Here is a 27,271-nt window from a genome sequence, read left to right as displayed (position 1 = left end):
TAAACATCATGTTTATTTTGAACATTCAAATTTACAAAAACAAAAAAGTAACAAACACCATGACATATATCATACACACACACACATACACACATGTTGCATCTCATGTCACTTTATGTACAAAATCGGGCGAGGAGAGGGAGGGGGGCGAGGGCTGGGTCGCCAGTTGGTGCACTGACTTCACAGCGTCCGACAGCTTGACATGCTCACTCGCTGCTCAGCCTGGGCCTATGCGAGCCCCCTCCCGACTCAGCGGGGCCAGGGGTTGCGGGGGAGGTGGGGTTTGGGGTGGCAGGCAGCTGGGACAAAGCGGGTGAAGAGAGTAGTCCCATCTCTGGGAGGGGGCCGCTTCCCCAGTTTGCTCAGAGGAAGGGTGCTGGGAAATCGAGAAAAGGAGGGACCCCATCCCAGGGGGAAAGGGGCCACTGCATTGTGGAGACAGCACTGAATGCAGAGAGAAAGCTGGGTTCAGGTCTCCTGGGTCCCCGGCAGGGTGACCCCAAGGGCCACTCACCCTCCCTGGGCTCCTGCATCCTCATTTGTAAAATGAGGGCTTCGGCCTCCTCCGAGAGCCCTTCCCGCCCAAATCTGTGGTCCTGGTCATGCACAATTGTGGCAAGGGGATCTGTCCCTTGGGGACATTGATTGGGGGCACAACGTGCCGCAAAGTTGGGAAAGTCTGGCAGATAAGAGCTGTGAAGCACCTGGCGCCGGGCTTGGTTCAAAGCAGGAGTTTGAGAAATATCAGTATCCTCCCCTTGCCTGCCTGGGGCTCCCAGGATACTGTCCAGCTTCCTGATTCCTTTCAGCTCTCCTGGAAACTCCAGCCACTTAGACAAGGGCTGAGGCGATGGGCATGCTGCAGTGGGACCCCTCCCATGGCCTCAACCAAGGGGACCCCAGCCCTGGGACTGACCCATCCCGTGCCTGTTTCTCCACCTCAAACCCCACGGGGTGGTGAATGGGGTCAGGTACATCCCTTCAGGCCAAAACCCACAAGGAGCAATGAGGCCCAAATCCCGGTCCACAGAGGGTGGGGGTCTCTGGCCCCTCAGGCTCTGCACTGGGCCCTGGCTGGAACCTGCCTGGGTTTGAACTCTGTGCTCCATCACTTGCTGGCTGATTGACACTGGGCAGGGCAGTTAACCTCTCTGTGTTTCAGTTTCCTCACTTGTATGATGGGACTAAGAACGGTCCTAGCTTATAACCATATTGTGAAGATGATGCCCGTGAGGTGCTCAGCACAGTGCCTGACACTTAAAAAGGATGTAACAAACAGGGCCTCCAGCATCGTTACTGGCCTGGAGCAGCTCGGGGCGCAAGCAAGCATCACGTCTAGCTCCTCCTCCCCCATCTTCTTGGCTGTGCCCGGGAGCAGCTGAAGAAGACATCAAAGCTGGAGCCCAACAGCAGGAGTTTGGCAAAGGTACCAAGAATGATCAATGGATGAAGGGGTGGGGACTTTGGAGTTTCGTCTTCCTGGAATGGAAATGGGGACCCAGGCCGCTCACCAATGGCCCAGACTCAGAGCCTGCACCCCAACATCTCCAGTTCGTTCCTGTTCCCTCTGGAGGGCTGACCAGTGTGACTCAGGACAGGCACGAGGCTCAGACGTCAGCTATTTCATTACCAACACGACAAAGCATAAAGGACTTGGGGAGATGCCTCCGGGTGGGCTCAAGGGGTCAGACAAGTTCCGTTCCCTCCCTTCTAAGACCCTTTCCTTCCCCCAAGGCCTCCACCAAAACTGCTTCCTTAAAAACAGTAACAGCAACCCAAGAAAGCCCAGCATCCCCAAATCTAAGTTCTGAATTCCGCCGTCACCCAGCAACAGCATATGTCATTACGAGACGCTTGACCCAGCACTGGGGCTGATGTCATCGGCGGTTACCAGGGCAACCTGGATCTCCGCAGGTTCCGGCTGAAGCACGCCATCGCTCCTTCTTCTGGGGGGAGTCGGGCCGGAGGGGCTGAATGGTCTGCTTGTGCTCTTGAAGTGGAAACAAGGATCTGGGGGCTGGAGGCAACAGGTCTTGGAGAAGCCTCCAGGGCACTGCGCTGGGCCCACAGCCTGCGGCTCTTGCCTCAGCCTCAGGCTGAGTGGCCTGGAGAGTGGGGACTGGGAACAAGAGGGGGGCAAAAGCACCAGTGCCCACTGAGTCAGGTAGCCTGCAGCTGCCTGGACACCGGGTAGGTCACCTGCATCCTCAGCTCTCCATTCGTGTCAGAGGGCCCTGGAGCACACCTCTCCTCCAGCTACCTCCTGGGGGAAGATGCCAAGATGTTTGGTGTTTCACAAAGAAGATGTTCCAGCGGTCATGTGGGAAAGGATTCTGACCTCTCAGATGTCCATCCTCTTAGGTGTGGGCTAGACTCAAAGACTCTCATGGGCAGGCAGTATGGTGTGGGGGGAAGAGCACTGAAGAGGGAGTCAGAAGCACTGGGTTCTAGTTCTGGTTCTGCCTCATTGTGCTGTGTGATCCTGTGCAAGTCACTTGCCCTCTCTGAGTTCTTCCCCTTTTATATACAAGCAAGGGGTCAGATTGGGTGGCTCTTCTCAGCTTTAACATTCTTCCACTCTCTTGGGGGAGCTGGTGAGGATTCAAGGGTGGGACCAGGAAGCCACCAGCCCTTTGAGACACTCTCAGACAGGCGGCGGTGCCTGTCTGAGGGGACCCAGAAGAGCTGGCTTTTACGATCTGTGCGTGAGGTTGCTCTGCCTTGACCTGTGCCCTCGCCCCTGACTCTCCGGAGCCAGCTGCTGACCCTAACTCACGCCTAGCCAGATCCCACGCACTGTCTGGTCCTAGGAGCTGCTCCTGCTCTGCCCCTCAGTCACTAGGCAGGTTCTCAGGCTTGGCTCCCCCCACCCCCAATCCACCTGGAATCACAGACCATCTCACGCTTGATCTGGAGAGCTGTCAGAAATGACGAAAGCAAGGGCCTCAGCTCACAAATGAGGAAGGCCAGCCCAGAGAGGGCAGGGACTTATAGAAGGCCACACAGCAGGTTAGCAGCAGGGCTGGCTGGGAACCAAGGGCTCCTCCTCCTCATCCAGTGCTCTGCCCATCACCCCGGGCTCCTCCCCGCCCTCTCAGCTTCTTCCTTCCTTCCCCAGAGGCTGCAGGGCCATGCAGAGGTGGGGTAGGTAATGTGGCTCTGCTGGAGCTTGATCCCCTGGGGCACCCGGCCTCTGCCTCAAGCTGCTCCCAGCCCAGGCTATAGTGGCCCAGGCCCTGTCCTGGGCGCAGAGAGGGAGAGGTGACCATGCCAGTGGGCACAGCTGTGGGTGGTCACAGGGGTGACTATGGCCCTTTGGCCTCTGGGGGTTGTGGTCCCTAACCCTCCAGGCTGGAAGTGGAAAGGGAATGTCCTGGAAATTGAGGTGGGGCTGGGCCAGGCATAGGACCAACATTCAGACCACTGCACACAAAAAAACAAGGCAAGAGGACACAGAGGGAGGGTGTGGGTGTGGGTACGGGGCAGGGCGAGAGCGGAGAGGCTCCATCAATATCCCGCTGCCTTGACTGGCAGCTGGTGGAACGAGGGCGGACGGGGGAGTCTGAGGCTCCCAGATCTCCGTCATCGCCTTCCCAGCTGGGGCGATGGCTCTACAGCCTGTTGTGGCCCTGAAGGGGAAGGGGTCAGGCTTGGTGCATGGGGGTCAGGGGGGTGGACAGCCACCCTGCTGTTGAGATAGTGGGTGCTTCCCCCATACACAACCCCATGGGGAATGCTGTCGAGATCAGTGGAATCAGATGTGGTTGATGGGACAGGGTGGGGTGGGGTAAGAGAGGGCTCCAGTGTAATGCCAGGCCGTGGGCACTGCTACCCAGCCCCTGCCAGGCCCTGGACTCATTCCAGGCTTGACCCGTTGACTTGAGTTGCTTGTCCCCATCCAAGTGGGATTAGGGAACAGCCATTGCAGGGCGGGGCATTCTGGAGACGTGGGTATGGCTGGGGAAATGGGAGGCATGGCCAGGAGTGGGGCAGGAAGGGAGGCCAGGGTGTGGGTAGGCTGAGGAGGGAATATATCCCCGCCCCCCATAAGGTCCCCGAGTTGGCAGGCAAGAGAGGGGCCCTGGGCGAGGTGGCCCCTCATGCCTTGGCCCTCCCCTTGCAGACATCGAAGGCGGACTTTGTTGCACCCCCGAAGGCCTCTACCAGCTTGTCTTCCCAGGGGAGGACGTTGCCCAGCAGTGGCCCGGTACAGTTGGCAATGCCCAGGACCTGGGCAGGTGTCAGGGCGTGGTCCCACAGGTTAAACTGGGCAATGTCACCCACGAAGGCCTGGGTGGCATCAAACCGGCCGCCCAGGGTATCCTGGGCCAAGAGAGCAGAGAGAAAGGAGAGAGACATGGAGTGAGGAGCAGAAAAGACAGGCAGACTCAGAGTCAGGTCTCTGTCCCTGATGAAGCCCCACCCCAAGGTTCCAGCCCCACCCCAAGGTTCCAGCTCCGCCCCAGGGTTCCAGCCCCACCCCAAAGTTCTGGTCCCGCCCCAAGGTTCCAGCCCATTGGGCAGGTCTCTGCTCTCTCTGGGTCTCACTCTGCCCATCTGCAGAAGGGCTGGTTCAGACTGAGTGATCACTGCTGTGCTTTCAGGGTCCCTCCACCTAGGCCCTCCTCCTCAGGGGCCGTGGGTGGGTAGGATATCTATTTGGGTCTCAAGCCCCGAAATCACCCTGAGCCTTACCTGCTCCTGGCCCAGGATAAGGATCCCATGAGGCTTGATGGGGTGCCAGGCTGCCAGATTCTCACCGGAGCCCCGCAGCTCCCCATCCTGGTAGGCAGACCACAGGCCATCCCTCGTGGTCCAGGCGATGCAGATGTGGTGCCAGCTATTGTCCTTCAGGCTCAAGGGCAGCTGGGCCACCTGAACATAGGTCCCCAAGCCCCAGGTCAGAGGTGCCACAAGGCCCAAGGCTGGAGCAGTGGGGTGGGGGCCCAAGAGAACCATATCCTTCCTTCCTGGGACTGACCCAGGCTTGACCTCCCCTTCCTCCCAGCCCAGCATCCTTCCGACACTCTTTCCTCTTTCCCCGTGACCTCACCAGGCAGCTTCACTCAGATCACAGGGGACTGTGCAGTGTTGGTGTTCGCAGGTAGTCTATTCACTCTCTAACAGGCTTGTGAGGTCATGTGGGGCAGGAGCAGCATCTCACGATCCCAGCTGCCCCTGAACACCTCACACAGTGCCCCGCACACAGCTAGACTCAAGAAGCACTGGCAGTGGTGGCACAAGCCCTGGACTCAGAGACTGGGCACCAGCGTGTGGCCTGAGCTCTGCCAACAACCCGCTGTGGGACCTTGGGAAGACTGCTCTTTCCTCCTGGGCCTTGGCTTCCTCATCTGTAAAGTGAGGAGGTCAGGCATGGGATAGCAAATATGCAGCCACCTCCACCTCCTCCACCCAAGGCAGACATGACTAATCAATCATGAGCCTAGACTCAGCCTCAGAATCTTTCTCATCACAGTGCTCTCAGAGGCCACTGCTGATTGATTAGAGTTGGCCTGTGAGATGAAAGGTATTTGCTGCCTGTGGAGTTGGGGCTCCCAAAGGGTTCTTTCATCTCCTCAGTTCTCTGAGATCACAGTTTAATGCAACATTCTCTGAGGCCTACTTGGTGCCAGGCCTTGTTCTGGACCCTGGGGATAAGGATTCTGGTCCCAGCCGTAAATGAGCTGGGTCTGCACAGGAGGGAAGGACTTCAGGGACAATATTACAAGACAAAATAACAGGGGTCATAGAGGAGGTACAGAGGTTGTGAAGATGCAGAGGAAGAGGGGTGTGGAAACAGAAAAATGGAGTCTAAGCACATCTGGAAGGACAGTGGACTCCGAGCATTCCACTGCAAGGCAAACCAAGTGGGGGGCACAGCAGGAGCAAAGGCTTAGAGGTTGGAATAAAAGAGGAACTGTAAGCAGCCTGCGAGGTTGGTGCTCAAAGGAGGTTCCGGAATAGGGCTGCCCTGGGCTCTGTCCAGGGTGCTGAATCCCTCCTACTAAGAACTGAGGGCTGACCATGGGCAGAGCCAAGGATGGCGGCCAGGGCGTGTAGACAGGGAACAGAGCAGTAGGATCCAGATGTCGTCCAGCTACCCCAATCTTCTTAGAACCTATTGGGCCATGAGAGAAATTCACCGCCCCGTGGGCTCATCTCCCTCCTCCTCCCCGAGACCCATGACAGGCACCTCCTGCTGAGCAGGATTTTGATGGGTGTCAACCTCTCCTAGCAGCTCTCTGTGGCTATGGGCTGGTCACAAGTGGGTGCCATATGTGGTGTCTGCATTTCCAGGGAGTCTCAGAAGACCACTATGCCTGCAAGACCCAAAGCACTGTGGCAGCCAAGGGAGGATACTTGGGGGGAGTGGCTAATAAGATGCTCCCTGCCTCCCCCCTCCATCACCATACCCCTGCAACATCACTCCCCCTACCCAAGGCTGGTCCCTGTTCTGCTCTGCAGCCAGGCTGGGGGAGGGGTGGAGGGTGGGAGGCCCAGGCATGGGGAAGATGGATGGCCCAAGGGCAGAACAGTGGAGGGGTTAAGAGGTGCTTTCTGGGGCCCAAGGCCCCAAATCACATCATCACCCCTTCACCAGCTGTGACCAGGGTGCATTATTTGCCATCTCTGAGTCTCAGCTTTTCCATCTGCAAAATGGGGATAATAGGGTATCTACCTCCCAGTGCTTTTGAGAGGGTCAAAGGTGATAATGTGAGTAAAGTACTTATTAGCACAAGGCCTGGGACAATAAAAACAGCTCACATCTGTCGAGGCTTGCTAAATGTGAGACTTTGCTCAAAGCCCTTGACAAGTATTTAAGCCACTTACTTCTCACCACAACCCTCTAAGGTAGAGACTATTATCATTCCTGCTTTACAGATGAGGAAACTAAGGCACGGGGAGGGTGAGTGACTAGTCTAAGGTCACACAGTGGGTAAGAGGCAGAACCAGGATTCAGACCCAGCCTTCAGGTCCAGAGCCTGACCATGGCTCCTTTCTGCTCTCCACGTGACGGGTGGGGCAAAGGGCTGGCCGCGGGGGAGGGAGGAGGGCAGGGGAACCCACTTCCCTCCCTCCCTCCCCAGGTCGGTCTTTGGACCTCATTTCCTTCTCTCTTTGTCCAAGAGAATGAGCAGGGCGCTGGGGGCAGACACTTCCTGGGGCAGTCAGTCTCTGCGGGCCTCGTGTCTCCCCTGTACATGGGAACAGCACCCCCGATGGCCTCTTCTGGACACAGCCCCTCTTCAGGCAGCCCCAGGTCCGCTTGTCTTTGCAGTCCTAGAACCCAGCTCAGCACACAGCAGTCTTTCACGTGTACTCACAACACCGAGCAGAACTGAAAGGGCCCACGTGTTTGGGGCCCAGCACAGTGCAGCTGCTCCCGAAGGGTGTCCCCGGCCCCCGATCCCTCCTGCTCTGCCTGGCCCCGCTCACCTTGTCATTGATCAGCAGCTCCATGGGCTCGTGGCCCGCCTCCAGCAACACGATCTCGTTGGCCTGCCCGGGCACTGAGTAGGAGAAGGGGGTGCCCTGGCCAGTGCCGTCTGACCTGGACCGCAGCCACACGCAGACGGTGAAGGCATAGAGCTCGGGCAGCGCCTTCCGCACGCGGGCGTACATGTAGTTGTTGCGGATGGGGATGCTGATCTTGAAGGCGTCCGGGGGGCTGTAGGCCGAGGACCCTGGTGGGGACAAGGTGGACATGTGGGGGTCAGTGGACACTGATGATTGTGAGGTGAGCAGGGCACACTCCAGAATGAGGGCTGCTAGTCCCTGGGCACCTGCTCGGTGACAGGTGCCTTCACCGCTTTCTCTACTTCGCCTCTGCATTGAGGGGTGTGGCTAGAACACAAGGGCTCTGGACCTGAGACGTCTTCAGTTCAAGTCCCGCCTCCACCACGTCCCAGCCGTGTGACTTTCAACAGGTTTAACTGACCCTCTCTGGGCCTCAGTTTCCCCAGTAACATGGGGACTATTCCCTCCCTCCCAGGAACAAGCTATGCAAGGGTTTAGCCCATAGTAAATGCTCAACAAATGTGAGCTATTGCTACAATTATTTTTAGTGTTCTTGGCCCATTCATGTAACAAGCAGTCTGCAGTGCTGTCTGTGTGGCAGGCACTGTTCTAAGTGCTCTGCGTACATCAGCTCGTTCATTCTGGAACAGCCCTATGAGGCAGCCACTGTTATAGCCCCCAGTTTACAGATGAGGAAACCTTGGCACAGACAGATTTAGGCCACACAGCTAGTAAGTGGCAGAGCTGGGATTTGAACAGGACAGTCTTGGGACTCTGAGGGTCAGTTTCCTCATCTGTGAAAAGGGGATGATAACAGTACCATCCCTGTGCAGTTTGTGAAGAGTAGACAAGCTGCTGTGTCAAGGACTTAGCTCTCTCCCGTACATAATTATGGTAAGCGCCAGAAAGTGCTAACTGTAATAATAATGATGATGACATCCCCCAGTTATTCTGTCCCTCTTGGGTGTCACAGCCTCCTCCCCATATCCTGCCTAACGTCAGCCTCTGGAGAGCGTGACAATGTTTCCCAGTGAATCTGCCACCCCAAGGAACCATCTAAGGACGGAGGCCTCTCCGGCTATGCCCTCTGCGGGCCCAGGACCCACCGTGCTCCAGCTCAGCCACACGGTCCTGCAGAGCGTCCAGCTCCTTCTCCACCTCTTGCCGCTGCCGCTGGCCGCTGTGACTGAGGGCCGCACGCTCCTTCTCCAGTGCCAGCACCTTGGCTAGCAGCTGCCCCTCCAGCTCGTCCATCTTGGAGTGCAGGGCGGTGGGCACCGCGGGCACAGGGGCCGGGGAAGCAGAGAAGTTCACACGTGCTGGGAGCTCCTGCTGCTCACAGGGCAGAGTAAGAGGCATGTGAGGTCTCTCAGAGGGAGGAAGGAAAGACGCCTGGGCTCAGAGATGCCCACTGCCCCCCTGAGTAACCCCAGGTGAGCCGCAACTTCCCTGTATGCAAAATGGGGATGGCAACACCAACTCCAGGCCGCAAACCCATCCTGGGTGCCCAGCAGGCTGTTTCCAGGACGGGTGCATGAAGGTCAGCTGCAAGCAGCCCGGCTCCTCCCTCAAGGACAGTGCAGCCCAGGGCGGGTGGGGTGGAGGAGTGGCAGTGGAGCACTGTGCAAGCTCCCAGTGGTTCTAACATGCAGTCGGGTTGAGAGCCGTGGCCCGAGTCCCTCATACCCAGAAGCCTGTACACTGACAGGTCCTTGAGGGGTGGACCATCTTAGGCTTCGCTCGTTCACTCGCCAAGCTTCTCTAAGATGGTGCAAGGTTTGGTGTGGGCACCGGGCAGACCCAGGGGCATGAACCAGGGGCTTCAGTGGTGTGGCCATTCCAGGGTAGCAGGTGGTTCAGATCACAGACTCTGGAGTCAGACAGCCTAGGGTTCAAATCCGGCTTGGGAACCAATCTGCTGTGTGATCCTGGGCAAAGGCCTTCACCTCTCTGAACCCCATGTTTCCTCACATGCAACACAGGACAACTGTACCTATTTAGAAGGCCCGTGGGGATGATTAAGTGGTAAGTGCCAAGAAACAGAGGCTGTTTAATGTAATTACTGTCTAGGGCAGAGTGTTCCTAAGTGGTCTCTGACACCCCCAGACTGCCCAGTAAGAGGACAAAGCGTTTCGAATCCCCCTTTTCCCGTCTTAAGCCCCCAGTAGGCAGAAGAATTGGGGCAGGAGCCAGTGGGGGGGCCTCTCCTTTCCCCTCCCCTGTTGGAGGAAGCCCCTTCGGGGGTGGAGGAAGGCAGGCGAGGCCACAAGTCCAGACGCTGGGAGGGGGCAGTCTCTGGCAGCCACGTCAGGGGAACATCAGAAGGAAATTAACAATTCAGTGAGCTTCTAGGGGCCAAATCAGACCTTCCCCGTCCCCCTGGCTTCCTCCCTCCTCCCCGCTCCCCACTGACAGGCCTATGCTTTCTCCCCAGGGGCCCGGGCAGTTCCCCCCCCCCCCCCCCCCCCCCCCCCCCCGCCTGCCCTGGGCCCTGCGCCCAGGCTTGGCCTCAGACCTGAGCTCACTCACTGAGTCCTCAAGGCTCCTCCACTGAGCACATGTTCCGTGACCACGGCCTGGGTGCTGTGCCAGATGCCGAAGAGCCAGCCAGAAGCAGAAAGGAACCAAGAGCCCCCCCTGCATTCCCCGAGTGCCTGAGCCATGGGGACGTCCATGGGCAAGTGCAGGAGACCCACTCCAGCCTCACGGGCCCAGCCCTGGCCTTGCTGGCCATTCTCTGGGTGACATTGGGCGAGTCCCTGAACCTCTCTCAGCCCATTTTCTAGCCATTTAATGAGGGGATAAATGTGTCTCCAGCCTCAAAGTGCTGGGGAGTGGGGAGGGCAGACTGTCACTGCCATGCTCGGTGCCCAAGACAAGGGACATGGACAGTGCTACCACGGACAGTAACGTGACTGCACGCTGAGGAGCTGGAGGGACTGAGGCTCGGTTCTGCGGCTCCAGCTGGAGAGTGCAGGCAGGCGGGCTAACCCCTCTGGTGTCACTTTTCCTCATCTATAAAAAGGGGCCTTGGAAGGCCCAGCTGGCAGGGCTGTGGTGAGGATTAAACGATGGCATGAAGGGGAAGGGCGCAGCCCAAGCCTGGCCCAGAGAGGGCCGCCTTGATCCACCCCACGTCCCACATAAGAGGGCACAGTCGCTTATCCATGAGGATGCCTGCTGGGCCACCAGGCTGGGGTGCCAGCCAGGTGAGGTGGGCAGGCCCGGTCGGTGAGCGGCTCAGGACACCGGGCCCCACCCCTGTTACACTCACCTTCGCTGTCCTGAGGGCTCCTTCTCACTCCCCAGGTGCCTACAAATCCTGACTCTGGACTAAAAGCCTCAGTTTCCCCTTTTGTAAAACAAGGACAAGTGGCCCCACTCTTCCATCCCCGGGGAAGACGGAAGGACAGCAGAATGGCAGTAACAAGCCTCATGGACTGTACAAGCAGAATGCAAACTGCAAGGCTTGAATACATCAGCTGATGGGGGGCTCACTACCTCAAGAAACTCCCCTGGACCACAGATGGCCTGTGGAGTGACAAGGCCAGCCACCCACTGCCTTTGAGGTGGCTGGACATCCAGGAAACCCCGGGCTGAGGCAACTAGCTCATCGAGTGCATTCCACCTCAGGGTTGGAAGGGCCGCGGCTGGGTCTCTGGGCCCCAGCACCTTTGCATCTTTGGTTTCCCTCCTCCCACTGTGCCAAACGAGGCAGTGTGCCAGGCCCATCCTGAGCATGTTACACGTATTTACTCATGAGTCCTCACAGCCACTCGTTTTGGTTGCTACACTTAGTGTCCCCATTTCACAGATGGGGAAACTGAGGCAGAAGTCCTTTTGAATTTTCTACAGTGATGGGGCTGGGCCAGGCTGATACCTCTGGAGCCAGAGCCTCTTTCTCTAGCAGAGGGAGAAGTACCTGCCAGGAAGGAAGGGGATGGCAGGCGCTACTGACACAGACGCGGTTGCGAGGAGAAACCGTGCGGGCTGAGGGAGGCGGGCGCACAAGCTGTTCTTTTGTCAGAGCCACCAGCCCTGCTGCCAACAGGAAGGCCAGGGAGGAGGTGGGCTCACGGACTGCGTGTGGCCCCCTCCCCGCCCCAATGTCTGAATCAGAGGAACACGCCTCTCCCTGCCTCTCCCATCTGCCGCGGGTGCAGGCTGTGCCGCGTGGGCTTCCAGCCCAGTGCCAAGTGGGCCCCCAGCCTAAGACGGTGGGGGAGATGATGATGCCGCCTCCCCCACTCAGCTCCTGATGAGGCAGGAAAACGGGGGTTCGGAACCCACAGCCTGTCGTGCTGGAATCCGGAGTGGGGTCTGGTGCAAGAACATGGGGCCCGGAGCCCAGGGTTCTGTCCAGCTCAGCGCTAACATGCTGGGCTCATTAGCACTCAGGAATAAGGATGCTAACGGGGCGGCTGTCCTTGTCACGCACTGTGTGCCAGGTCCTGCACTGAGGAAGCACTGTGCAACCATTTCACAACCCCTTTCAACAACCTGGGGAAGTAAGGAGGCCCACTTTACAGATGAAGGAACTGATGCTCAGAGAGGTGAAGTCACCTGCCTAAGGTCACACAGCTGCAAAATCACAAAGCCCGGACCCCGGCCCAGGCCCTTCTGATTCCAGAACCTGTTCCCACTCTTCGGCCCTACGCTGACAGTCTGGTCTCAATTTGTTGGTCTGCCAAGTGGGCACAGTGCTGGCGACCTGCTTGCCTTGAGGGCCAGGAGAAGAGGTTGTAGGGGCCAGAAGAAGGCTGGGAGGGTCCGGCATGCTGTGGGGCAGCTTCACTGAGGGACACGGATAGGAGGGACCTGCCCAGGCAGGGTGACTCTGAGGCTGGGAGGATGTGGGGAGACACAGTAACCCTGTCCCCAGGTGGGGACCGCTCCTTTCCTGCAGGGAGCAGAGGGAAGGCGCTGGACTTCAGGGTCAGGGTCCTGTGTCTGCACAGCTGCCCCTGCACAGGACAGCCCCGGGCCCGGCTCCCGGGGCAGCAGGGCAGGCTGGAAAGAGAGCAGGCTGGGGCAGCGCTGTAGGCTGGGTCTCAGCTCCCCATCCGCTCATCCCCAGTCCGGTGCGAGTCTGCCCGGCTCACACCCCGGCTCCACTGGCCCAGTGACCTCGTTACGTAAGGTTGCTGAGCCTCAGTTTCCCCATCAGCAAAAAGGGTACAATAATAACATTATCTCGTAGCATTGTAGTGAGGATTAAATGAGTTAAGAGATCTAATGCCCTGAGGGCAGAGTTGGCGCATGAAGTGCGATGTGTCGGCGATCATTACTGTTACTAAGACTGCTCAAATATCTCTTGAAGGAGCCCACTCTTTTCCATCTTCAACCATCAATCTTTTTGTTTAATCATTACACTGAGAAAAAAAAAGCAAGTTACAAAAGAACAGATACCGTTTGCACAAAGTTGCAAAGATTCTAAACTAGACCACACATTTGCACAAGCAGGAAGAAATGCACGGGAGACAGAACATGAGTTCAGGGCATTGGTGACCACCTCTCGGGGTGGGCGGTCGGGGCCTGGGAGCGGGGAGGCCCTGGAGGAGCATCCGCTGGCTGCAAACGTCCTGGGTGGGGACCTGGATGGTCTTCTTTATACCTTTGTGTATGTCTGAGATAATTCGCAATGGTTTTCTTTAAAAAACGGGGGAAAATATCAAAAGCAGAGCCTCTGAGAGTAGATTCTAACCCTGAATCTTAACCACAGCCTCACTCGGCATCTCTGCCCCTCCCTGGTGCCAGCCACGGTCACCTGGGCCCTACACAGCGGTCACCTAACTGCAGATCCAGCCACATTGCTCTCCCACTTAAAATGCTCCTGGAACCCCTTCCCCCCCATAAGATCCCTGCACTTCTGGCCTCGCCTTCACTACCTGCGGGCTACACTGCGCTCCACGGAAAGTCCCCAGCTACCCCAGGTCCCTGTTACCCTAGGACCTCCGCACGCACGTGCTGTTCCTTCTGCCAAGAACACTCTTCCTGCCCCCACCCCCCACCTGTCTCCTCTGGCCAATGCCCGCTCACCCTCCAGATGGCAGCTTTCCTGATGCCTGAGCTAAGATGCTCCACAGGGAGAGAGAAAGAGGGCTTCTCTGGAGGGACTGCAGTGCACTCACTCACTCACTCACTCATTCATTCATTCGTCCCTCCGCCAACAGGTGCTGGGGCAACACGAAGCTGCCGCTGCAGGACATGCTTCACGTCAGACAAGCCGCGTCATTTCCAGGCTCCCCACTTACTAGGTCCACGGCCCCGGGCCAGCTGCTACTCTTCACCCTCAGTCTCCTCATCGAAGAACCTATGTAAAGTCTGGCATATAGTAAGTGGCTGATACATGGTCATAACTATTATTATTGTTCTTCGCTATTATCGAGGGGCAGGACAGCGTAGTGAGTTGTCACCGTGCGGGGTGGGCCCCGGAGCCGGACTGCCTAGATTGAAGTCCCAGCTGGGTGGCCTAGGCAAGGTTCTTGACCTCTCTGAGCTCCGTTTCCTGCTCTGTGGAATGAGACAGTAATAGTCCCAAGGTTCTCGTGGGACTAAATCGTAAGGCCCTTAGACCAGGCTGACCGGAGGGCGCCCAGCCCTGCTCCTCTACTCAGCGCTGGGACTGCGGCTCCAGGGGCGAATCAGACGGGAGCCTGCCCCCAGGGGTGCTCTCAGCTGGCGGGGGAGGCGGATGTGATGCTGTGACGGCAAGAGCCTGCGAGGAGCCTTGTGAGTCAGGCGAGGACTCTCAGAGCAGCCTCTGTGGCTCCCGGCTCCCAGCCTTCCTCCCCAGGAGCTGGCCCAGGGGCCACCCTGTCTCCATCTAACCCCGGCGGGAAGGGGCAGGAGAGCGCGTGGCAGAGGGCAGACTGATCTTCCACCTTCATCCCCCAGTACCCATTTGGAGCTGTAATGAAAAGAAGACTGATGGGCCTCTGTGCCCCGGGGGTGCCAAGTCAGGGCGACGGGTGCATGGTGAGGGTGAGGAGGACGGCAGAAGGCGGGGAAGGCTCTCTGAGGGTCCATATACCCTCCTGGGCTCTGAGGCCCCAGAGTGAGTAATAGGTCACCCCCAACCCCAGGTCCCCTCACCTCTCCCTTCAAGTACACCCTGTCAAGCTGCTGCATCAAGAAGGCCACAGACTGCCCTCTCAGGCTGCGCCTGCCCACACACCTTCTGGTCCCCTGGGAAAAATCTGCAGCAAAGACTGGGGACCCCAACCTCAGCCCATTTTAATAGAAAATCCTAGCTATGGTCTTGGCTCAGCTTCTGCCATGCTGTGTGGCCTTAGGCAAGTCACTCAGCCTCTCTGAGTCTCAGCTTCCCTGGAGTCAAGTGAGGGGTGTGTGGGGCACATATGTGCTTCCACTTTAGGTTGGTTGCCTCAATCCCTGTCCCCAGCATTCGGCAGGGATCACGTGCCCAAGATTGTCCTGGGGAAACCCCAGTGCATTCTCCCTCGGTGAGGGGTGCCACGCCCTGACCTCGTTCTACCTCCCACAGGCAAGGACTTCACAAAATGGCCAGTAAACACAAGAAAAGGTGCTCCACATCGTGAGTCATCAGAGAAATACAAATGAAACCCAGAACGAGTCCACTACACGCCCACCAGAACAGGGAGCGTTTTTAAAATGACCATGCCGAGGTTGGCCAGCCTCGCCCGCCAGTGGGCGTGTAAACGCTCAGTGCCACTTCGGGAAAGCGTTTGGCAGTACCTCCTCACGCTAAACATATGCCTCTCCCAGGACCCGGACATCCTACTCCTGGGGCTGTATCCTGGAAAAGTGAGGGCTTCTAGCCACCAAAAGCTATCATGAGAATGCTCCTGGCAGCTTTTTTAGTAATAACCCAAAACCAGAAACAACCCAAATGGCCATTCATGGAAGAATGGGGAAATAAATGAAGGTATGTCCATACCTCAGAGCACTACACAGCCACGGAAAATAACAAGCCACTGACACAGACATCGTGATGGAACGCCAGACACAACGTTGAATGAGAATGCCACGCACAAGGGGTGCAGCTGTCTGAGTCCATTTGTATGAAGTTCAGACACAGGCAAGCCTGATCTCTGACAGAAGCCAGGATAGTGGTGCCTTTGGGGATGCAAGGACTTCAGGGGTCATAAAAGAGCCTTCGGGGGCACTGGAAATGTTCTGATTCTTGATCTGGGTGGTGCTTTCATGGGTGTCTCCATCCAGAAACGTTCCCTGAGCAGTACACCTTAGATGTGGGTCCTATTTTATAAGTAAGATATGTGAGCTCTTACATATCTCGAATGTAAGACATACCTTAAAAAAGAAAAAGTCCCACGGGTGAGGCCCTGCCTTCCGCCCAAGCAGCTCCTGCTAGGCTTGGAACAGCGGAAGGGGCTCCCCTCCCGGGGGAAGGGCTGCCAGGGACGAGAGGCCTCCAGGGTACAGGATGACAGAGCAAGAGGGGTCCTCTGGAGCATCCTGCCCACCCCTCGCGTTTGACAGATGGAAAAAATGAGGATCGGAGAGGAGAAGGGATTTTCCGAGGTCACAGCAAGCAGGTGGCAGAACTGGAGTGTAAAACACCAGGTTTCTTGCTCGAACGAAGGGGCCACACCAGCAGGAGTAGGGATTAAGGGCTTCCTAGGGTGGGTGCCCCACCTGGAGACGGGGGAGGCCAGCCCCAGGGAGGGGGCCACCAGGGTCTGCAGGTGGCTGGAGGGCACTGAGGTTCCCCTGCCTCAAACACAAGGCCGACGGACAGGACTCTCTCACCGCACTCTGCTGGCCCCCTTCACAGCCAAGGAGGCAGGGGCAGGGGAGGCAGGCCCCACATGGCAGAAGCTTCCAGAATGGGCAGCAATGTAGGAGAAAGGTAAGAGCAACCAGCAGACTTTAGAAAAGGCACGAGGAGACTCTCTGAACCACTGTGTTTATCTGCAGACTTTCCTGAGAAACTGCAGGTCTGGGGGTGGGTGGACGGGGACCCAGGGGCCGCACACACATGTAACCTGGCCCCTCCGTTCCTAATCTGGAGGCATCTGCCCAAGAACTCAGAATTTAGACCCAAAAGGCCTAGACCAAACCCAGCCCCTCCTTCCACCCATTTTACAAATAAGAAAACGGAGGCCCTGCGAGGGACCACGATTAGCCTAACGTCACAAGATGAGCTCAATAGAATGCCATCCAGCCTTCCTATTGCAGAGGATGTTCAGAGCTGCAAGCGTTTAGGGAGCAGCTGGCCCACTATGTCACTTTATAGACGGGACACTGAAGGGGGATACGGGTGATTTCCTTGGCTCTGGTCCCTCCAGCTCTGAGCCTCCATTTCCTCGCCTGTAAGACAGGAATGTGCATGGCCTACTGAATAAGCTAATACGTATGTAGTAAGTGCCTAATAAATGTTACCTGTTGTTGGTATTATTTATTGCTATCAGCAAAGCCCCCACGTGAGCCTTGTGTCTTGCCAGCCAGCAGGACAGGCCTTTGAGGACGGGCCCTCAGCATGCTCACCCTGGCTGCTCTGAGGCAGAAAGTCTCCAGGGCGCTCTCCAGCAAGAGGCAGTGCTCTCACCCGTCTCTCTCACTCCTGAAGGTGGGTGAGGTCTGACCCTTCCAGAGGGATCTAGAATTAACAATAAGGAACAAGGAAGCCAGACACTGAAGAGAGGCTCCACTTCTGTGTGACCTTGGGCCAGTTTCTTAATCTCTCTGAACCTTGATTTCTTCATCTGTAAAGGGGGGATAGAATAGTACCTCCCTCAGAGAGACCCTGTGAGGATTTAATGAGACAATGCCCAGTGCCTGACATAAGGCAAGCGCTCAGGAAATGTGAGCTATAATTGCTATTAAGTCCGGGGTCCCCTGGGACCATCATCAGGGTGTTCCTTACCACGGCTCCTACTCCAAGGTTGGGGGAGGTAACCAGCTTGCCAGACCCACTAAAGGATGTGGTTTTTACGTCAAAGAATTTCTGATTAAATCAATCTTAAAGTTTCATTTCACACATAGATTAAATTAGTGCAAAAATGGAACGCTGGAAGATGCGTAGACGGTCGGTGGCCACATAAACGGTCCAACCCTTTTGGAAAGTGGTTCTTGGCCGCAGTCTTAAAAAGTCAATATCCTCTGACCCAGTAATACCACTCCTGAGAATTCAGCCTGGAGAAATAATTCGACAGACTTAAAAAGAAGAAAACAAACAACTATCTGCGTGAAACTGATCCCGCAATGAGCATCTAGAAGAAAAATACTGAGAAACAACCTACATCTCCGGCAGCAGGAGACGGTCAAGGGACTGATGGATGGTGGAGCCAGGGACGGAGCCCAGGATATTAAGGCCGTCGGGAAAGTGATAATTACCAGCAACACAAGTCTGGGACAACGTCTACATTTGGATAAAGGAGAAAAAGCAGGCTGCAAAAACAGATAAAACAGTAGAATTAAATACAGTTTTCCCCCCAAAATGCCTTTTGACTTTTTCCAATAAACAATAACAACAAAAGTAAAAAAAAAATAGAAAAGAAGACAATTTCTCCTAAGCCCTCAAAAGTGGCCCCACTTGAGGCCTGGGGGAGGCGCTGGGCCAGCTGGGGGTGGGAGCGAGGAGCCGGAGGGGCAGATGCAGAGACGTGCCAGGTGGGGACGGGACGGGATGTGTTGGAGATGATGGGAGCACCAGTGGGAGTAGGAAGAGGACAGAGCATGATCAGGGAGGGCCTCTGGGAGGAGGTGTCCTCCAAGCAGACTTAAATGATGAGTACGGACGCACTGGTGGTAATCTAGGCAGAAGCAAGATGAAACTGGGAGGTGGGTCAGATGGGCAATAGCAGCCTGGGAGCAGGCTGAAGAGTTTACACCACAGGGGAGCCCCACGGTGGGCTTAAGGAAGACCCCTGGGGCTGCCTGGAGGAGGATGGATGGAGGGGTGCACCTGGAGGTGGGAGACCAGTGAGGAGGCTGCTGCAATCATCCACAGAGATGAGGCCACTGGAAAGAAGAGGGAGGGGGAGGAGTCGAGCGTGGCTTCTCAGAGCACCCCTGAGAAGCAGGCTGGCGGAGGACCTGAGTCCAGGTTGGGGCACGAGGAGGGTAGACGGCAGTGGGACGTCCAGAAGGAGGTGCTCAGGAAGCATTGGATTTACTGGTCTGGAGCTCCCGAGACACGCCTGGGCTGGAGACGAGGTTGGTTTGGGGCCCCACAGTGGAGGGGGTGTTGGAAGCCTCAGGGTGGGGCAGCGTTCACCCAGGGAAAGGCGAGGAGAGCCAGGAGGGGCTCAAATGTCGAAGGAGGAGGACCCCGCAAGGGGACAGAAAAGCAGAGGGAGGACGGGCAGCTGAGAGGCGTCCAGAAGCCAAGGGCATGGCGATCTGCAGGAGGGAACGATCAGTGGGGTCAGATGGCGGAGGGGGTCCAGCAAGCTAAGGGCTGAAACGTTCCCGTTCAATTTATCAAGTCAGGTGACGTCACCACGAGCACGTTCAGTGTGCCATGGCAGGAGAGAGAAGAGAGGTGACAAAGCAGACACTGAGAATCTGGGGCATTCTTTTGAGGATACCGGATGAGAAAAGAGGGGAGAAACCAGACAGTGACCAAAGGCTGCATGGGGTCCACATCTGTTGGGCTTCAGGACCCAGGTTTCCCAAAGACCCCAAAGAGACTGGCTCTGGCCGACGCCAGCCCGGAAGGCAGACCTGACGGGCACGCAGCTCCCGCCTTTCTCCCTCCATGTCCACTGTGCTCAGAAAGCAGGAGCGGTGTGTAGGGGAGCCAGGGCTCCCTCCACCTGGGAGGCTGAGCTGGTGCCAAATCCCAGTCACCAGGATCCCCTCGCCCCAGCAGGCTAACTGGAGGGAAGCCCACCCTGCCAAATGCGCAGGTGCTGGGGGAACAGGTCCAAGGCAAGCCCAGCCCTGCCAGCCCCCGACGTGGGAGGAACCACGGGTGCCATCTGGGTGTGGGGGCAGGGCCTGGGCAGGCAAGAGGAAGTTTACAGAAAACCAAATCTTTTTTTCTTTTACACTAATGAAATCTATTTCCTAAAAGGAGGGTTTGCTCCCGTTTTTATTTTTGGCTATTTAAAAATTAGTAATATTATAGCTTAATGATAAAAAAATAGCAATCACTCAAATTGATTGAGCATACCTCTGCAGTCAGTGTTCTGGGCCCTTCATGGAGATTAACTCATTTAACCCTCCTGACACCCAGTGTGGCAGGTGCCAGCATGGTCCCCATTTTACAGGTGAGGAAACTGACACTGCCCTCCGACGTCGGCGTTCGGCATCCCCTGATTATTTTCCTGCTCTCGGCTCTCTCATCCCAGAAAGCCCAGAGCTGGGCTGGGAAAGGGGATGCCGGCCTGGCAGACTCTGGGCTTTCCTCCTGCCTCTGTTCCACACCCAAGGAGGTCTCCGGGCCCCGGGTTTCTCACCTGTGAGGTGAGAGGTTGGCTCTCAGAGCTGCCTGGCTGTGCTCCGACTCCCTGCGGGGCGGGTGCTGACACCAGTACAGACTTTCCAGAGGGCCACTGGGCCGTGGGCGTGGCCAGCCTGCCACAGGGCATGGCCTGTGCTGCTCCCCCAGAGACTTAATGGAGAGGGCTATGGGACGGGGGATGCCCTGCATTTCCTTCCTGCCAGCCTCTCCTCCTCTGCCTCTGCCAGCTGGGGGCAGAGTAATAAAGGGGCAGCCAGCACTTTGGCCACTGTCTCCCCCTCCTTCTACAGATCCAGTTTTGTTGGCAACATCTTTCCCCACAGTCTAGAAATCATGGATGGCTAGGGGTGGTCAGTGCCTCCCAGATGTCTGTCCCGGCTGGTCTGTCCCCTTCCAGGGGGCCCCAAACAGGTTCTCACAGGGAGAGAGGGGTCTAGGGACTTCAAAGGAGAAATGACTGGCCCAGGATCACACCACAGACAAGACGGGACTACCCCTATTGGACCCCTCGTGTCTGACCCTGAGGCTGAGTCAGGACGTCTGGGAAAGGTGAGTGGAGGAGGAGGAACCTGGGTGGGGCCCTATTCTCCGCTCAGCTCCCATCCCAGAGCTGCCAGCTTCCAGCTATTGTGGCTGGGCAGCGCCATCTGAGCTCCTGCTGTCGGGTCCGTGGTCTGAGCCCCGGTGGGGCACTTGAGGGGGGGAGGTGATGAGGGGCACCGGGTTTGGCTTAGGGGACACTGTGTTCCCCCAATCTTCGGCCAGGAGAGGAGGACCCGGCTCCCTTGGACAGCGCGTCCTATCTCCTGACCGTAGGGAGTGAGGGGGGGGGGGTGGCTGGCGCTGCTTTGGGGGTGTCTGGAAGAAGGAAATGAAATGGATATTTAATGAGGTCCTAGTACGTGCCAAGCATTTCCGCATACCTACATTTTAATCAGTCCTCATTACAAGTGGTCACTGTTGTACCCATTTTACTGACGCAGAAACTGAGGCTTACAGGGGTGCCTGGAGGAAAAAGGATCGGGAACGAGCCCTTCCCGCGCGCCCCCTGCGCCTCTATCACAGTGCCAGACTCTGGTCTGCGTGCCACACTGGAATACGTCCTTCTCACCTGCGAGGAAGGGACCATCGTCCCCTTTACACAGACGGGACACCTAAGGCTCAGAGACTCGCGGGGGCCTCCGCAGGGGCCCTCTGCCCGGCGGCGGCGCCGGCTGGACCCGGGACGCCCGCGAGCGGCCCCTCCCACCCGCGCCTGCCCCCGACGGCGCGCGGCGCTGCGCTCACCTCGATGCGGACGATGCGGTCCCGGAGGGCGCGCACGGCATCCTCCAGCTCCAGGAGGAGCGCGGGCGAGTCCCAAGGCCCGTCGGCCATGGCGTCGCGGCGTGGCCCGGTGTCCTGGAGGCCGCGCGGTAGGCCGCTCTCGCAGCGGCCCAGCTTGCGGGTGAGCTCGCGGATGGTGCCCTGGTCGGCGCGGATGCGCGCCTCCTGCTGCAGCGCCGTCTGGCGCAGCTGCTCGGCGGTGCTCTGCAGCAGCAGCAGCTCCTCGCGCTCGCCGGGCGCCGCGTCCCCCTGCTCGCTCCCCGACGGGCAGGCAGCCGCCAGCGGCGTGCACAGGAAGCGGCTGAAGAGGGGCACGGGCGGCAGCGGGTGCGCGCTGGCCGCCGGCGCCCCGGGCAGCGCGGGGGGCCCGGCCGAGCCGCCCGCGCCGTGCAGCGCGCTCAGGCTGCGCTGCGGCCCCGGGGACGCGGCGGCGCCCGAGGCGGCCGAGGCGTTGTCGGCGCCGCCGGGCAGCGCCCGCGCCGGGCTGGCCGCCAGGGGCACGCTGGCGATGATGCAGATGACGGCACCGAGGAACGCCAGCATGCCCGCGGCCAGCAGCACGGCCAGGAACTTCAGCGTGAGGCGGGCGGCGGGGGCGCCGGAGGCCCCCCGGCAGGCGCGGCGGCGGGGTCGGGGCGCGGGGCCCGGGCGCGCAGGGCCGGAGCGAGAGCGGGCGGAGCGGGAGCGGGAGCCGGAGCTGGAGCTGTGGCCGCGGCCGCTGCTGCCGCCGCTCTGAGCCCGGGCGGCGGGAGGAGGAGAAGGCGGCGGGCGGCGGGGAGGGAGAGCGGGCGCGGCAGCCCCGCCCCGTAGGCTCCCCCGGGCCGGCCCTGGCCCAGCCCCGCACCCGTTCCGTGCCGGGCGCGGAGGTCGGGGCGCCGCCCGGGATGCAGCGGGGGCGGGGCGGCGCCGAGAGCTTTATCCCACCGCCGTCACGCTGCGCCCCGAGGGCCGCTCGGCGGGCGGGACTCCTGGGCGACCCCCACCCCACCCCTCTTGTGCTCTGGCCCCCTTCCCGGACCCGTGATGCCCACAGCTGCCTTGCCGGGAGCGTTTCTCCGTGTCGGGCTCTGGGCTCAGCGAGCTACAAGCTCGGTTGCAATTAAGCCTCGCGGTGGACATGCTCACAGCACAACTGAGGAAACTGAGGCCCACGGAGGTCAGGTCGCTGTCCAAGGTCACGCAGCTAGTATGCATTGGAGCAGCATTTGAGCTCGGGCGCATCACTAGACGCAGACTATGGGATGGAGCTGGGGTGGGCGTGGGGACAGGAAGAAAAGAAGCCACTGTTGGGGCCAGGGGACTGGAGATTTTGACCCAACCTCTATTTATACTATGGCCACCTGCCTGTCACTTCCCATCCCCAATCTCCTGAAGGAGCAGAGTTCACTCCCCTCCACCTCCATCAAAAAAAAAAAAAATCTTCCTGTGATCTCAGAGGGTGGCAGAAGTTCCCTCCTCTGAATTCTTGGGGGCACAAAACATCAAGGGCCCAGAGATGACCCCTATCCCCACTGCAGTCTATATTAGGATGGCAAAACCCTGGTGGGTATGTGGACCAGGCACTGGAGGGAACAAGCAGGGGTGGGAGTGGGCTGTGGTGTGGGGGCAGTGGAGGAGCCTTTTCTCCAGTCAAAAATGTCTCTATATATTTTGTTGCAAATTAACTTTGCAATTAAAAACTTTAAAAAAAAAAATCCTACCATCCCTCACAATCCAGCTCCAGCTCCAGCTCCAGCTTTCCACCAGGCATTTCCTGGAAGGATGCTCAGAGGCTGTGGCTGTTCATGCAGCAGCCTGGGATAGAGAAGTGGGCTGTGGCTCCTGGGAGTCACTGGCCAAGGCCACACCCAGGTCAACCCTGAGCCAAGGCCACATCCAGGCCTGTTTCCCTTCCAAGCCTGTGTTCTTGATTGAAGGGAGGGCTCAAACTGGGGCCCTGGCCTACCATGGCTACCATGTGGTCTCTGCTTAGTGCTGGTAGTGGGGAGAGCCCAGAACATTTCTCAGGAGACAACAGCCCTGGGGGACCATGTCTGGCCACTGGGATCCTGCCCTGTGGTCCCTGGGCACCTGCTCCACACACCCCCAGCCCTAGGATCATATCTGCTCTTCTCCCCTGATCTCTAGGAGTAATGAATCAAATGCCAGCTCTTTGAACCCCAGAGCCGGCGTGCGTGGATGCAAGTTAGTACTCATCGAAGCGGTGACCTGGAAACCTGGCCCAGGCAGCGCGCCTCGGAGGAAGCATCTCCCCAGCGGAGCAGTGGGCCAGGCTCCTGGAGGCCAAAGCAGGCAGGAGGGGCCGTGAAGTCCCGAAGATGCACGAGGTCTCGGGACTCCTGGTGCGTCCGCATGTGTTCTGTGAAGACGGCAACACACAGATGACATCCCGAGGAGAAACTGTCGTGGAAAATCCGGGGCAGGACAGGGGAGGCCGGGAGCGGGGGCCACTGCCCAGGGCAGCAGAGACACTGTGGCTTGGGCACCAATGGTGCCACCTTTACGTGAGCTTCCCCGTGAGAGTTGGGGACAGTTGGGTAAGTGAGTCCAGAGGCTGGAGTCACCTCTTGTTTGAACTGGTGTGTTTATCCCCTAGAATGGCTTTTTAAACCTGTGATATAAACACGTCACCCTCTTACTTATAAACCCATTGATGGCCCCCCATCCCATATGGAAGAAAGTCCAAACTCCTTAAGAGGCAGGACTGCCTAGTGGTCAAGGGCATGGATTCTGGAGCCAGAAGGCCTAGTTCAAACCCTGCCTCTACCTGTTACCAGTCGTGTGATCTAGTTTGCAAGGAGGGTAAAGTCTCAGGCCTTTCCCAGTTCTTGATACCCTTCTGTGCCTCAGTTTTCTGATCTGTAAAATGGGCAATAACAGTAGGCCATGGAAAGCCTCAATAAGTGGTGGGTCTTATTATCTTAGCTTCTCTTGCAAGACTGTTGGTAATCCGCTCACCCTTCCAGCGTCTTCTCCAGTCCTTCACTGCCTGGAGCATAATTCCCCAGACACACCTGAATGTCTCCTTTCTCTGTCTTTGTTCATACTGTCTCCCTGCCTGGAATGCCACTGCCTCCTTCCTCCTTGATTCGTATCTGTCCCCAGAATCCAGCCTGGGGCCCCACCCAGGGTCGCTTCTTGGTGAGTATTTGCGGAACCAGTTCCTTCATAGGTAACACTGGCTGCTGCTGGAGGCAGAGGCGGGAGGCCGGGACAGGGAGGGCCTGAAACCCATCTCTCCTGGCTCTGGGAGAGACCTGCCCTCCAATCCTAACACAGAATTCCTCAAGAGAAGGTCAGAAAAGGGTTCTCAGGGAACTTCCATGAGATTGCAACAGTTCCCACATTTTCCCTCTAAAATCTCCTGTCTCCTCCGTTTTTGTTTCTTCGGTTTCGTTCCCTTCTTAGGGTAAGGGAATGCTGCGCTAAATATAGCCATTCATTCAAAATATATGTTTTGAGACCAACTTTGTGCCAGGCTTAGTGCCAGGCACTGGGGAGAGCTGGAAAAAAGACAAATTCATAGTTTATATTCTAGTGAGGAGGCAGGCAGTAAACCAATGAATAATTAAATGAACAAGTTAATTTATAATAGTAAGGAGAACTACAAAGAAAATATAAAAAGGAATATGATAGAAAGTTACCAGAGGGGTCAGCCCCTTAGCTGAGTGGTTAAGTTTACAAGCTCTGCTTTGGTGGCCCAGAGTTTCACTGGTTCGGATCCTGGGCGCGGACCTAGCACTGCTCAGCAAGCCATGTTGAGGCAGCGTCCCAGATAGCACAACCAGAAAGACCTACAACTAGAATATACAGCTATGTACTGGGGGGCTTTGGGAAGAAGAAGAAAAAAGAATGGCAACAGATTTTAGCTCAGGGCCAATTGTTAAAAAAAAAGAAAGTTAGTGGAAGTGGGTGGGGGGAGTTGGGAGATGGGCAGTATTTATAAGGTTGTCAGCAAATGCCTGCATTTGAGCTGAGACTTGAATGACCTGAGAAACCAGCCATGCAGAAATTTGGGGAGAGACTGAGTGTTCTAGGCAGTGGGAACAGCTAGTGCAAAGGCCCTGAGGCAGAAATGAGTTTGGTATGTTCCAGGAACAGGAAGAAGGCCAACGAGGCAGGAGCAGTGTGAACTCCAGGGTTGAGAGGAAGCTGGAAGAAAGGCTGGGCGAGGTCATGTAGGGCTTTACAGGCTGCGGGAGAGGAATGGGTTTGATTCTAAGCCCAATTGAAGGGCTTTATGCAGGGAAGTGACATCATGTGTTTTGTGTTTGTAAAAGATCTCTCTGGTAGTTGTGTGGAGCCTGGGTCACAAAGGGGTGGAGAAGGAGCAGGGAGACCAGCTAGGGGCCATGCAACCTTCCAGGTGGGAGGAACGGGGACTTGAGGGTCATGATGACGGATGGATTGTGGGTTGGTCTTAGAGGTAGAGTTGGTCATTTAGGTCCTCCTGAAGCAGACACTGAGATAGGGTCAGATGTGCAGGCAGTTGCCTGGGGGCTACGGCCTGTGAAAGAGAAAAGGGGAGGAGGAAGAATTGAGTAGGGACCGTCTCCGACCTCACTGAGGATCCGAAAATGTCCAAGACCAAGACTGCCCACGAGGGAGGTTCTGTGCTGGGCAGAAATGCCCGGTCCCTAGTCCCCTCTCCAGGCTCAGTCATTAGTTGGATGCTGCCCCCAAAGTGGGTGGCTTCAGCTCAAACGCTGGGGTGATGTCCACACAAAAACCTGCCCACAGAGGTTTGTAGCAGCTTATTCATAACTGCCCAACTGGAAGCAACCAAGATGCCCTTCGGCAGGTGAATGGGTAAGTAAACTGGTACATCCAGACAACGGGATATTATTCAGCAATGAAAAGACATGAGCTGTCAAGCCGCGAAAAGACATGGAGGAACGTGAAGTGCACATTACTGAGAAGCCATTCTGAGAAGGCTGTGAGATTCCACCTATATGACGTTCGCAAAAGCAGAACTCTGGAGACAGTGGGAAGATCAGTGGTTGCCGAGGGTTATGGGGGAGGGAGGGATGAACAGGTGAGCGCAGAGGGTTTTTAGGGTAGTGGAACAATACTCTATGATCCCATAATGGTGGATACACGTCATCAACCCACAGAATGTACGAGACCAAGAGTGAACCCTAATGTAGAGTAGCGACTTTGTGTGATAATGATGTGTCCACACAGATCGATTGCAACAAACATACCCCACGGTGGGGGACGTTGATAGTGGGGGAGGCTATGTGTTGGGGGGCAGCACATATGTGGGAAATCTCTGTACCTTCTACTCAGTATCGCTGTAAACCTAAAACTGCTCTAAAAACAAACAAAAGCGGGATGGATCCTGAAGGCGCTGCCGCTGGAGGGTGTCCGCTAACTGCGTTGCATGCAGCAAAGCGGCCAGCTGGTCCTTGGAGGGGGAGCTGAGCAGGGCTCCTCCCTGGCTGCCACCGTCCAGCCCTTGCATCGAAGATCCGCTTCTCCACACTCGGTGAGGGAGCAGCTCCTCCAAGGTCCCCTGGGCCTCTCCTCTTGAGGGGACATTCAGATGTGGCAGTTGGTGGGCTGAATTCCTGCGGTTGCCCCAAGAGGCCGTCACTGTCTCCTCCTCCGCTGCCCATTCTCGCTCTCCTTCCCTCCGTTGTGACCTCTGCTGAGAAAAGGGGAAGGATATTCTTTCCTTCCTCGAGCCCAGGGAAGTCCACGGTACCACATATCTGCTCAAGAAATGTTTATTGAACTGAATCACATGTTTAAAAAAGGGGAGAGGGAAGAAGTAGAATTGGGCAAGTAAACCTTCAGACAAAAAACAAAGTCATTTCTAAAAGCACGGGAGAATGGATGCTAGGGAGGCCACTGGTAGTTTCTGCCACAGGCACATGGCAGACTTTGAACTCAGGGCTTAGGCTGACGCACTCATCCCAGTTTCAACACTGCAGGGCCGGAGTCCCAGGAAACCTCTCAGTCCTGGGCAGATCGGGCCAGGTGGTCACCCTAAGTATCTCCAAAATGCGC

General features: G+C 57.2%; 1 protein-coding gene across 1 annotated transcript; it reads right to left on the bottom strand.

Moving 5' to 3' along the window:
* On the bottom strand, positions 1–23,613 carry NPTXR (neuronal pentraxin receptor). The gene is made up of 7 exons (XM_014851301.3): positions 23,476–23,613; positions 22,960–23,012; positions 21,221–22,172; positions 8,625–8,850; positions 7,438–7,685; positions 4,696–4,875; positions 1–4,323 (listed from the first exon to the last, which is right to left on the bottom strand). Exons 1-7 carry the CDS (start codon positions 23,611–23,613, stop codon positions 4,099–4,101), a joined length of 2,022 nt encoding a protein of 673 aa, XP_014706787.3. The 3' UTR covers positions 1–4,098.
* Positions 23,614–27,271: the final 3,658 nt, after the last annotated feature.

This window comes from Equus asinus, chromosome 4 (assembly GCF_041296235.1).
Source record: "Equus asinus isolate D_3611 breed Donkey chromosome 4, EquAss-T2T_v2, whole genome shotgun sequence".
Classification (NCBI taxonomy): Eukaryota; Metazoa; Chordata; class Mammalia; order Perissodactyla; family Equidae; genus Equus; species Equus asinus.
This window is presented reverse-complemented; position numbering and strand designations above follow the sequence as displayed.

What these genes read in the sequence shown, in the direction of transcription:
- NPTXR (XM_014851301.3), bottom strand. Translation starts at nt 23,613, where the DNA reads ATGCGGACGCACCAGGAGTCCCGAGACCTCGTGCATCTTCGGGACTTC. An exon ending in AGGCGCGCTGCCTGGGCCAG is followed by an intron (nt 23,013 to 23,475) that starts GTTTCCAGGTCA and finishes GCATCCTTCCAG; the next exon opens with GAAATGCCTGGTGGAAAGCT. An exon ending in TGTGGCTGAGCTGGAGCACG is followed by an intron (nt 7,686 to 8,624) that starts GTGGGTCCTGGG and finishes TGTCCCCACCAG; the next exon opens with GGTCCTCGGCCTACAGCCCC.